This window comes from Vombatus ursinus, unplaced genomic scaffold, assembly GCF_900497805.2.
Source record: "Vombatus ursinus unplaced genomic scaffold, bare-nosed wombat genome assembly UNPS02014781.1, whole genome shotgun sequence".
Taxonomy (NCBI): Eukaryota; Metazoa; Chordata; class Mammalia; order Diprotodontia; family Vombatidae; genus Vombatus; species Vombatus ursinus.
The window spans coordinates 42,362,493-42,376,041 of NW_020954559.1; the positions used below are offsets into that span (position 1 = coordinate 42,362,493).

At 37.4% G+C, this 13,549-nt stretch overlaps 1 protein-coding gene across 1 annotated transcript in view; it reads right to left on the minus strand.

Moving 5' to 3' along the window:
- Positions 1 to 1,391: 1,391 nt before the first annotated feature.
- The window catches only part of LOC114046093 (sulfotransferase 1C4-like), a 45,165-nt gene continuing 33,007 nt past the window's right edge, over positions 1,392 to 13,549 (minus strand). The window contains exons 5-7 of the mRNA XM_027866335.1: positions 10,985 to 11,079; positions 7,440 to 7,614; positions 1,392 to 1,504 (exon numbers count right to left, since the gene is read on the minus strand). Of these exons, the coding sequence (XP_027722136.1) occupies positions 1,392 to 1,504; positions 7,440 to 7,614; positions 10,985 to 11,079 (383 nt within the window). The remainder of the gene's footprint in view (positions 1,505 to 7,439; positions 7,615 to 10,984; positions 11,080 to 13,549) is intronic.

Genomic DNA, 13,549 nt, shown 5'->3' on the forward strand with positions numbered 1-13,549 from the left:
TAGTCATGATGTAAAGAACAATTAGAAACAATGGGAGGAACAATGAGAATGAAGAAATACAACTAAACAACAAAGGAAAAGGAGAGCAAATAGTATGCTTCCATCTGCATTCAGACTCCATAGTTCTTTCTCTGGATGTGGATAGCATTTTCCATAGTGAGGCTTTTGGAGTTGTCTTAGAACCTTGTATTGCTGAGAAGGGTCAAGTAATGTGGCTGTTAGTGTGTACAATGTTCTCCTGGTTCTGCTCATTTCACTCAGCATCAGTTCATATAAGTTTTTCTAGGTTTTTCTGAAGTCTGCCTGAGCATGACATTTTAGAGATATCCTTGATAAGCTGGAGAATATTCAAAAGAATCTACCATAATGGTTAATACCCTCAAGTCCATGTTATATGAAGATCCATTGAAATAGATGGTGATATCTTACCTTGGGGGAGAGGAGAAAACTCAGGGTGATATGATTCCTTCCCCTTCCCCCCCAAAGTTGTTGAAAGGTTATCATATAGATTGTTTTTGGCCACAGAAGGCAGAACTAGGAACAATAGGCTGCAGAAGTGGAGGCAAATTTAGACTCGATATCAGGAAAAAACTTCCTAATAATTGATGTTAAGTCAATGAGCTACCACAAGACACTGGGTTTTATCCTACCTTTAAGACTGAATAACCCTGTGTCAGGAGGATTGTATTGTAGAAACAAATTCATTTTGGGGTATATATTAATTTTGAGACCATATGACTGCCAAAGTCCCTTTCAACTCTGAAAGTCTGTGATTCTAAGTTTTATTCCCTAAATTAACTATAGTAGAAAGTTACGTGAAATCAGTATCCTTGAGGATTGGGGTGAATTTGTCTATGTAAAATTTTTTTTTTGCTACATGGGGAACCAAGGATCTCTGAATCCTCCCTTCAGATTGTAGAGTGACTTGGCACAAAAGCCATCATGCTTTCTAAACTTTTTATATATTTTTCATTTTGGGCCTTATTTTGAGAGTCTATAGGTACACTATGGTTATATATGGATTTGGTGGCCTGTAAATTATTGTGACATAATCAAAGAGGAGAGCAAGATAACTATAAATGAATATATATAATCTCAATAAAAGTGTCAGAAACATACTAAATTCAATTTTATTATGAGTAGCATTATGGAAATGCACCTATGTTAAAGATCTATGGAGAGGAACATGAAAAAATAGGATAGTTCCTGGGGTAATTGGAGCCAATGGAGACTAATCTAAAAAGGGCTTAGAAAAGTGAGCCTAAAATTTTTCCTTATTTTAAGGCATTGTTATGAGAATATTGTATAGTTAGCAGCAATCTATTCAACTTTAAAGCTTTGGGTGAGTACAAAATTCTTCATCATTTTGTCTCAGTTCCAAATTTTCCTTCTTAGTATTCCATGGAGAAAGAGAGTGTAGTATCATCCATCTTTTCCCTATAGTCTTCATTACATCTCTCATTCTGGGCTACAGTGAAATAATTTTTCCAGTCTCCAATCACACCTAAAATAGAGCAATGAAAGTATTAGTAAGCATATTTAACAAAAACAGAAGATGGGGCAGCTAGGTGGTGCAGTGGATAGAGTATTGGCCCGGGAGTCAGGAGGACCTGAGTTCAAATTCGACCTCAGACACTTGACACTTATTAGCTGTGTGACCCTGGGCAAGTTATTTAAGCTCATTGCCTAGCACAAAAACAAAAAATAAAGACAGATGACGCTAAGTGCACATGCTATAGTGTTGTGTAGAGTGCTACTTTGACATTAGGAAGACAAAGGTTCAAATCCTATCTGGCACTAGGCATGTAATGATCAACAGGTTATTTAATCTCTCTGAGCCTCAGTTTCCTTTTTTGTAAAATAAGGATAATAAGCCTGTTTGTGACTGCCTCATGGGTTTTTGTGAGATTGAAATGAAACGATATGTGTAAAATGCTTTGAAAATGTTAAAGTGCTGTATAAAAGTGGATAATTATTATTTCCTTTCTTCTCAATAGCATGTTGAGTTTTCATGGCTATGATGATACGAATACAGATTTAGAGCTGAGAGGGACCTTAGAAGCCATCTAGTCCCACCAGCAGAGGTCATTTAGGTGACTTGTCCACAGTCACACATGTAATTCAGTGACAGAGGCAGGATTTAAACCCAGGTCCTTTATTCCAATCAGAACCCTTTCCACTCTAGCATGTCGTCTCAATGAGAAAGGGAGGAGTAGGTATTATCAGTCTTATTTTATGGAAGACACTGAGGCTAGAGAGTTGGCCTGGACTCCTAGTCGTGACTCTCTAAGATTATGTTGTTACCATGTTAATCATTAAGGATGCTTTTTATTTAAAAAAAAAAATCTATCCCGCATGTGTAAATTTACAGCACCAAAACTTGGAAAGAGCAAACCTTATTTTACAATCATTTCAGCTTTTTCCCAGAGTATGTTTTTTCCCAGCTCATGTCACTTTCTATATGAAGCTGTCCTTGACTGCCTCAGCTGGTAAACTCCCCCCAACAAATTGCCTTATATTTATTTAGTATATCTTTTTCATTTACTTACATATGCATTTCCATGCTAGAGTGAAAGTTCCCTAAGGGCAGGGACACTTTTGTTTTAGTCACTGGATCCTTAGCATCTCGCATGGTATAGGATCCCTAGCACAGAGTGTAATATTAATCACACAGTAGCTACTTAATAAATGCTTGCTGGATGTTTGAATGCTTGAAAACAATCTTATATAGTAAGCTAACAAAATTGTACATGGGTTTAAAATATCTTTGGGCTCATACAAACTAGCTCACTTTCATTGGCCTCACCCATACAGGGTGGTGCTACATTTCTCTTTATTTTCATTAATAGCATGTCAATATAAAAATGTAAGATATCACTATTAACCATTAAATAGTTTTCATTAATAGTAACATACCAAATATATGCTAAAACTCAAGTCATTAAAAAACCTCCAAGATTCAAAGTATGCTGATTTTTATTTTGGAGAGGGAAGGAAACAAGCATTTATTAAGCACCTACTATGTGCCAGTCACTGTGCTAAGCATTTTACAAAAATTAACTAATTTGATCTTCACAACAATCCTGGGAGGCAGGTGTTATTATTCTCACCTCCATTTTACAGTTAAGGAAACTGAGGCAGATAGGTTAAGTGACTTGCCTAGGGTCACACAGCTGGTAAGCATCTGAGGCTGGATTTGAACTCATATCTTCCTTATTCCAGGCCTGTTGTTCTATCCACTATGCCTCCTACCTGCCTCTGTTTTAAAATTTGGCTCATTTAAAAGTTCAGGATCTTATTTGTGGGGTATCAACTTTTTTCTTAAATGTATTTGTACTAAATTTCCTATAAAAATTCATGCAGAAAATAATTCTGTGGATGTGTATATAACAGGGTTGTTTCACTTTTAAGTCAACATGAATGATATGTATGGTAATGAATAATGCATGAGAAATGTAGTCTTGAGTGGTATAGAAAGACTAAAAGACTTTATTTGATTTGGGAATAGCAAATTCATTAATGAGTAACTAAATATTTTAAGGAAAATGGTTAAAGGACTTGTACTTTCCGTTTCTAACTGCTTATACTTACAAAGTGTTTTAAGCAAAATTAGGCTCATCTGTCTATAGCTCTTTATGCTCTTTAGAGGAAAGGAAAGGATCTCTAGATATTCAAAACACTATTATTGAGAGTCCAGAGATCAATGTTGTAATGAGAAGGAAGAGATATTAATTATTCTACCTGGTAGGAATCTTTTTTTAATTTTAATTTTTTTATTATTTAGGCAATTGGGGTTAAGTGACTTGCCCAGGGTCACACAGCTAGTAAGTGTCAAGTGTTGGTCTGAGGCCGGATTTGAACTCAGGTCCCCCTGACTTCAGGGCCGGTGCTCTATCCACTGCACCACCTAGCTGCCCCCCTAGTAGGAATCTTAACTAGAGGTTGTTATTAATTATATACCCTGTTAACTAGTAGGCTAATTAAGGATAAACTACTATCCACTTAACCCTTTACTTTTTGCTCTTATAACTCTCTTATCATATTGCCTCATTGGAGAGGAGAAGGAAATTAGCCATGAACCCTGTCTTGGGTTGGCATTACAAAACTTTTGAAGTTGGACCTTACCCAAATAATGTAGGCTGTTCAAGGTTCCAGCACCAGAAAGGACCTCAAAGGTCATTTAGTTCAAATCTTTTATTTTGCAGATGAGAAAACAGAGGCAATGAATGTTCTTTCCTCTGTTCAATGCTGCCTCTTAGAGTTGAAGGGCTTGGGAGTAGGATATCTGGAAAGCCTGGAAAGCCATGACGGGAAAATGTGGGAAATAACACAAAATACCAGTGCATGAATTTTGAGAAAAGAGGGGTCAAAGAGAAGAGGCAAAATAGCCTTTGCTCTGCAGCCTTTTTCCTGTGACAAGGCTTTAATGATGAAGCTTATCTATACTTTTGGAGAGGAGCTGGTTCATGGGGTCAGTGGTGAGGCAGGAGAGGCTGGAAACAAGGTGGGAGTAGAACATGGCAAGAGAGAAATGTGGCTAGAGGAGTAATCATTTGATTCTAGGTTGCTGGCCACTGCCTTTTTGGGTGAGCCAGAAATGAGCTGAGGGGCCTCTGTTTCTCAGGTTCCCCTTCTGACTTGATTGTGACCCTTTGCCAGTCCATGAGAAAGCTAATGGGGGCACTTAGGCCATTTTCTAAATTAAACATTGAGGATACTTGAGTGAGAGTTCCTAAGTCTAGGTACCTGAATGATGTGAGTCAGGTAACTTCTGGGTTTGGGGCATGCTTATAGCATGGTAACCTGCATCTTGGAAAACTTAGGGGTGAATAGCCTATGGAATAGTTGTTTCAATGTATTTCAAGTCTATTTCCTTTGGTCCTGAATATGGTATGTAATTAAGCCATCCGTTTATGAGAGAGAATTACTTCCTGATCTTGTATTTTATATTTGATTTTACTCCATAAATGAGTTCATTTTGTAACCATATTTTGTGTAACAAACCTGAAGCCTGTTCTCTTTCACTGAGTGAAGAAGCTTGTGTGTGCAAAAGTTCAATCACCTTTCTCTTTGAAGATAGATACCAAAGGCTTAAGCTTGCCCATAATCATTAAAGAAAAACTCTATTTGCAATACTCTCATTAAACATTATTTCAGCATTTCCTACGAGGTTTGTACGTTTATTCTTGAGAAGCTGGACTAATTGACCTCTTCTCTTTAGCAATTAAGGTGATCTTATCTATTCCTCAGGTGCCAATGAGTCTGTATTACCTGGGTCCCTATCAGTATCAGTATTCAGGAAGCAACTGGGACCCATACAATTCACAAAAGCATTCCTTAGAGATAGAGAAGTGGTCTCCATTCCACATATGGGTTATACCAATTTTCTTTAATGTAACCAATAATGTGCCCTCAACCCGGTGATGCTGGCCAATAATATGATTTCTGTTCTGATCTTTGTTCTATGCTTATAAAAATGAGTTACATCTTCAATTCTGGGTCTTCTGGTCAGAGGTAGTGCCATCCTTTATTAAGGTGAACCCATCTTTTATTATTGGGTTATATTCTCCCATTCATAAATGATAGCTTTCTTAGAGAATTGCCTCAGTTTAGCCTTCTGTTAAATTTCACACATGACATGTGGTTGATTCTAATATGACACATTCATGTGATAAATGTTTACTGAGATTCAACAGGCTAGGGATGAGAGTACAGTTTTCCCTGTGAATGGGGGCTTGAGTCAAGAATTTAATTGGATAAATTCATACTAGCTCCTCCTTCCCAGATTAATGCAGTGAGCATCTATGACCCACAAAAGAGACAGAGGTGAGGGATAGAGACAGTTCTCTGTAAAACAGAGAGCTTGGCATTCTTCCTAAGCACCCCTTACTGGTGTTGGCTAAAGCATACAACTGCTAGAATGAGCATGAGCTAGCCAGAACTTAGCCAGGTGGTGCAGTGTATAGAACACTGGGCCTGAAGTCAGAAAGACTTATCATGATGAGTTTAAATCTGGCCTGAAATACTTGCTAGCTGTGTGACCCTGGGCAAGTCACTTGACTCTGTTTACCTTAGTTCCTCACCTGTAAAATGAGCTGTAAAAGGAAATGACAAATTGCTCCAGTATCTTTACCAAGAAAACCCCAAGTGGGTTCATGAAGAGTTGGACATGACTGAAACGAATGAACAACTCAAGTGTTGGTTAATTGGGTAGTAGCACCCCTAGTGGCTAAACTCTATTCATCTTTATATAATTTTATCACCATGTACTGAACACGATTTCTTAAGAAGGAATGTTTTAATGCTCAAAGAATTTTCCTTTCTTCCTTCCATTCTTCCTTCCTTCCTTCTATATCTATCCTAAGTTTAAGATCCTCATTTATCCCATTAGACATTATTCATGGATGCAATGTTAAGTGTCTATCTCTTTTTCAGTGTCCATAAGTGATAAGTAATTCTAGAGTAAAGCAATGTTTCATTTAAGAAAACCATATTTTATACACTGTGCCATCTCGAGTTTGAATGATAGAAAAGTGCTTTATGAATTAATATTAGTATTTAAAATATTGAGTACCCTAATGGGATGGTGGATGGCGAGTTGCCCTCAAGCCAAGAAGACTTGTTGGGAAACATATTGGCTATGTGATCCTGGGCAGTTACTTCAGTACTCTGGATGACTCTCTGACACTCTAAGTTGCTGAGAAAGTGCTCAGCTGCATTGATTGTGAACATTCCCTCACCTCAGAGTTTTCTGTACCAGTGAAATCACCAATCCAGTGCTTAGTACAGATCCTGGCACATAGTAGTGACTATAGGTTGCACAGTGGATAGAGCTCTGGTTCTGGATTCAGGAAGACCTGGGTTCAAATCTGTCCTTAGATACTTCCTAGCTGTGGGACCCTGGGCAAGTCACTTAACCTCTGTTTACCTTAGTTTCTTCATCTGTAAAATGGAAATAATAATAGCACATACTTCTGAAGGTTGTGAAGATCAAGTGAGATGATAATTGTAAAACACTTAGCATAGTGCCTGGCATTTGGTAAATGCTATATAAACATTAGGTATTGTTATTATTATTGTTATTATTATTATTATGGCAGCTAGGTGATGTAGTGGACAGAATGTCAGACCTGAACTCAGGAGGATGTGTGTTCAAATCCAGTCTCAGACACTTATTAGCTGTGTGACTGTAGGCAAGTCACTTAACCCTGGTTGCCTCAGTTTCCTCAACTGTAAAATGATCTGGAGAAGGAAAATAGCAAACCACTCCAGTATCTTTGCTAAGAAAACACCAAATGGGGTCACAAAGAGTTGGATACAACTACTCAACTAAACAAATTATTATTTTTATTAATGCTTATTCCCTTCCCTATACCAATTTAAAGCATTGACAATAATGAAGAAACTTAATTTTCTTAGTAAAAGAACATATACATTACCTTTCCTCATGAATGGGGATACAGACTGATTCATCAGGGAACTTAATGTATAGTTTGACATAGGATTGTTCTTCATTACATTAAATGAAGTATAATAGACAATTTTATCTAAAACTTTTTCATCCAGGTTCTTCCCCAGGAATTCCATCACTTTCTCAATTTCCCGCCTGGGATGCTGCAGAGAGAATGGAAGGAGAAATAAAAACTTCTTCATTCTGCATTAAGATCAAATGTCATAGCTGGCATCACAGCAGAGCACTAACCATGGGAATTGTGATGCATCTCTTTACAAACCTCTTGGTTCTACTTACATGTTGTTCTGAAGACCTAAGTCAGTTTTGAGGTTATCTGAGATTTCTAACAGAAAGTTCTATTCAAAAGGTCTTGGGCAATACCACTTCCATCAGAAACAAGATTCTGATTCTTGGTTAGTGCTTAATTTGTAAACTTTGAAATTTTGTTTAAACTTTAATCCTATTTCATGCAGCATATTAGTGATAAGGGAAGGGGTTAATATTGCTGTCATACAGTTTAAGAGGCATATATGTGACAGATAGTCTTTTTTTTTTCTGTGTGGAGGGAAGGAAGCAACCCTTAAGATATCACAGTAGAGATTTTTCTTTTGCCTTTTCAGAGGTGCCAAATAGGTGATATGGTGGATAGAATACTGCACCTGGAATAATAATAATAATAACAATAACAGCAACAGTGATAATAGTGAACATTTATATAGCACTTATGATATACTAAGCACTATGCTAGGTGCTTTACAATTATTATCTCATTTAATTCTCACAACCACCCTTGGAGGTAGGTTCTATTACTGTTCTTACCTTACAGATAAGGAAACTGAGACAAGCACAGGTTAAGTGACTTGCCCAGAGTTAAACGGCTAGTACATGTCTGAGGCCAGACTTGAATTTAAGTCTTCCCAATTCCAGACCTGGTGTTCTGTCCTCTGCACCATCTAAGTTTAAATCTGGCCTGAGAAACAGGAGTAGCTGTGCAACACTGGATAAGCCATTTAACCTCTGTCTGCCTCAGTTGCCTCATCCATAAAATGGGGATCATTGCAGCACTTCCCTATTATGAGGATCAGTCATGATAATATTTGTAAAGTGCTTTGCAAACATTAAAGCACAATTGAAATGCTAGTTATTATTATTATTATTATTTATCAATCTCTTACTCCATTCTATTTACCATTACCCTAAGGTAGCTAACCTACTCCCTCCTTTAGTTCCTGGGCTAGTCATTCTTTTGATTGGCAATTGCTTCAGTAGGAAGCATAGAGGAGATTTTCCATCTGAGGTAGTGACTTGAATGAATTTCAAGGCATCCTTGCTAGTGGTGCCTTTGGGTTGGCTCCTGATCTGCTTCCCAGCTTTGGATTAGCTTTAGTTAATATCATTTACTATCATTTACCATTACTATCATTAATGCCATAGCATAGACAGACACAGGCTATAAAAACAACACTTGGTCCCCATTCATAGCTGGTTATCTCTACTAGCTTATGAGCTGTATTTCAGACCCGACGCCTTCTCTGAATTTTCTGAGAGCAGTTTGTTGTAGTAGTCAGTGACCTCAAGAACATTTCCCCTAAAGTGTTTGGAGATCTTCCTTATTTCTGGTATTGTGAAACCTTTAGGTTATGCCCCAGGGGTTAAGTTAGGTAACTCCTATTGACTGAGTCTAAGGATGTGAACCTCTATGGGGATTTTCCGTAGGGTTCATATGTTCTTGGGGACGGAGTTAGACACTTATTGTGGGTTAGGTGAGTGGGAAGCCTGAAATCATTGCCAAAAATTCTATCAGAGATGATATAGTTTTGAGGTCCTACACTCATTCTAAGCTGGGCATAGAGCACATATACTTGACCAATAGAGGGGAGCACAAACTACCATCATATTCCAAAAGGAGGGTAATGAAGTGTATCTGGAAATAAAGGCAGCTGTAGGGCAGAGACAAGAAGGGAGGGAGGAAAAGAGAAAAGAAGAAAATCATGTGAAGAATAATGGAGAACAGTAGCCAGTGAAGAAATTTAGGATATAGACAATTACTACATCATTCAAATGTTAGAATGAAAGGCCTTAGAAAAGAGTTTGGAGAATCAAGACATTAGTACTTATTTAAACATGAAAGGGACAGAGATGATAATAAACATAAATACAGAAGAAACGAAAATGCCTTGTTTTAAATGGATTGAATTGAGCGTCCCTGGGAAAGAGCCAAGTAACTTTTCTCTCCCCAGCAGATATATGATGAAATGCATAGCAAAGTGATTACTGGAGAATACTTTATTGTGAATTATTAATAACTCTTGAAATGCTCTTGAAAGATGCTAGAAATCTGGATTTTTAGAACACTTGGTTTCTAGTATTTTATTTGTTAGATTCCTTATTTGGATAAACCTTTTGTAGGTGCTAATTGACTTGTGCACAATTAAAATTTTGTAGTAGGTACAGATTCAAGGCAATGTAGGCCACTTTGGGTTTATGTCTAATTTATACAAATTTGACTTTAGATAAGTTATTTTAACTCTGGGCATTAGTTTCCTTGTATGTAAAATGAGGAGATTAGATTAGATCATTGGTTCTCAAAGTGTAGTTTGTAGAGGTTCTTGAGACCCTTTCAGGGGTTTGTGAGGTCAAAATTATTTTCATAATAATTTGTTATTGTTCAGTTGTTTTGGTTGTGTCCGACTCTTCACGACCCCATTTGGAATTTTCTTGGCAAAGTTACTGGAATGATTTGCCATTTCCTTCTCCAGCTCATTTTACAGAAAAGGAAACTGAGGCAAACAAGGTTAAGTGACTTGCCCAGGGTCACATAGCCAGTAAGCATCTAAGGTCAGATTTGAACTCAAGAAGATGACTTTAAGCCCAGCACTCTGTCAACTGCGTCATCTAGCTGCCTTTTCATATTAATACTAAGATATTATTTGCCTATGAAAAATTCTTTCCCTTTTCCCTGTGTGAGGCAAAATTTTCTTCATAGGTATAAACCAAAATGACTTATCACAGCAGATTAAATGTAGAAGAAGATATGAGAATCTAGCTGTTTAATATTAGCCAGATATTACTTAGATATGAAAAACTTCAAAAATCTATTCTTTTCACTATTAGGTTTTGGTTTGGAAAATATAGTTTTTAAAAGTAAAATAATGTATAATATGTAATGATTTTTGTTATTTTTAAAGAAATTAAATATTTTAAAATGTACCAATTATAATTTCTAATATGGTAAATATTGATAGATACCACTCACATAAAGAAAGCTCTTTGGGGGTCCTCAATAATTTTTAAGAATGTAAAGGGAGTGTGCAACCCAAAGAGTTTGCTAAGGTTTAGAAAGGTTACTTGACTTGCCCTCAGTCACACAGTTAGTAAATCAGAGGCAGGATTTGAATTCAGGTTTTCCTGACTCCAAGACCAGCACTCTATTCATTATGACATGTTACATCTTAGCCTTCTTCATTACTTTCATAAAATTGAAATGGTAGGTAAAATAGATATATAGTCACAATCCAAATTATTATGTACTTTCTTAATGTCTTCGTAGAAGAGGTAGAGAATGGGGTAAATGTCTTTTGCTTCCCACCATCCTTTTACGTGATCATACCAGGATCCCCATAAACCTGAAAGAGAGGAACATGGTTATCTTGGTCACAAATAGTAAAGGACGGTATGTCCCCTGCTACTTACTCGCTGGGACAAGAGGCAAAGAGAGTGTTTGGCAGAAGCACACTTGCACTACATGGTCTGTTCCTGACTCATACAGGAACTGACCTGGGCCTTGGCCCCTGATTCTGCAGACCCCATTTCTTCAGACTTTCTGGTGTCAACATTGGTCTTGATTCTGACCGTCTTTTTGCTTTTCACTTCTTTTTATTCTGACATCTTGCATCCCAAACTCTGTTTCTGGTGTTTATTGTCCAGTTAACCTCTTACCTCTTGGCAACTGTGGTGGTTAAATCTTGCCTGCCTAATGCCAACTGACTAAACTTGACATTTGGAATACCTATGTGAGAGCAGGGCTGAGTCCAACTAAAGCTATAAAGCAAGAGATGTTTGATTTTGATCTTATCTCTTCTTGCAGAACACCTCATTTTTCTCATGTTGGTACTCAGAACTTGGTACATTCAACATCTCTCCACATTTCCTTCTATCAACATGTCTGTTTTGTATCTTGGAGGGTTATTTTTTATTCTGTCACATTAGAGAGCAATATCATAGTACCATTCCCTTTAAGACATTAGTGACAGATTAACGCGTTACCTGTTCCAGGAGTATTTGCATTTCAATGTGTGTGTGTGTGGAAACTATTGAGTCCACTGTTAGTGCCTTTCTTCCCTACCCTTTATATATCTTGTTGTCTCTCCCATTAAAGTGTGAGCAACTTGAGGTCAGAAATTGAGTTTTTACCTTTCTTTGTGTCCCTAGCACTTATCAGAGTGCCTGACATGTGGTAAACACTTAAGAAATGCTTGTTGATTGACTATCATGATTGATAAGCCCTGTGGCATCCCAGGGGGTGTGATATTTTTGAATGTGGAGACTTTGGCCACATCTCTTAAATCACAATATGTCAGTGGTTATGTATTTCACCTATGCATAAGTTGGTCATATGTGACTGATATTTTTAACGTGTGTCCAATAAAGTACACGCTTATTGGGAGGTTGAATTGGTGCTGCTTGGTCACCAGCTTTCTGACCCTCCTCAAGGAAGTCAGGACAGCTCTAAAGGCATGGATGTGGCTTGGGAAAACCCTGGGAGGTTTATTTTCTTTAATACCTCAATAATTCTGTGTTCCCATTGATGTGAATAATCCCTTTAATAATGCACATGGCACTTAGCCCTTCATCCCTCTCCATACTGTGGGTCTCTTTTATCTGTCTCATAAATATGATACTGGGGTATCTACTCAATATACTGAGTAAAGGGGATCTTTTTTTGTGTCTCTTGATATTGCCTAGATATCAGTGGAGTATGTGGCCTGTTCATTAGTTAGCCATTAATTAACATTCCTCTTGCCACATCTTTGCTTTTTCCTGGTCAAACATTTCTCTGGTGATAATGTTTACATAACAATTCCTACACAATTACTTATCTATAACTGTTGCAGCTTTCTCACACCTATTATGTGCCTCTTTTTTTCTCCCTTTGAATGGTTTTAAACTTTAAATTACTAGAGATTGTGGTAATCTATGACTTGCAATTGCAGTTGTATACAACTTTGCCAGAAGAATGGGATGTTAAAAAGATGTTCTTTAGTTTCAGAGAGAAGATTGAGATCAATTAAAAAAAAACTGCATAAAACTCTCTGCGTGCATTTATGTATGCACATGTATTTATAAAGCACATATCAAACCTTAAACCACTACATAAATGCTAGCTATTATTATTATCATTATAATTATATGCCGATGGATGAGCTATGTGGGTTGCTTGTCTAAGTGCATTTAATGTACTGGACAATAGACATTCTCTATCCTCGTGGTTTTTCCAGTGAGGATTATTAGGCTAATTTTTTTCTAGGCAACTGGGGTTAAGTGACTTGCCCAGGGTCCCACAGCTAGTAAGTGTCAAGTGTTTGGTCTGAGGTCGGATTTGAACTTGGGGCCTCCTGACTTCAGGGTCGGTGCTCTATCCACTGCGCCACCTAGCTGCCCCTTGGCTAATCTTTTGAATGATTAGGAATCCCATTTCAGAGGCCCTGAATTGTTCTAGAACTAGATGAGAAATCAGAGAGATAGAACATGGTGGAAGGTTTTAAATTTATAATAATAATAATAATAGCTAGTAGCATTTGTATAAGACTTTAAGGTTTGCAAAACATTTTACAAATCTGATCGTATCCTCACGACAACCCTGGGAGGTGGGTGGTATTATAAATCCCCTTTTACAGATGAAGAAACTGAGGCAGACAGGTTAAGTGACTTGCCCAGGATCACAACTAGCTCAGTTTCTGAAGTTGGATTTGAACTGTGGTTTTCTTGACTCCAGGTCCAGTACATAACCAACTGTGCCACAGAACTATTTTGGAATTGAACACTATGCATAGAAACTGAGAATGGATTATAATCTTTTGACTCAATTAGGAAGCC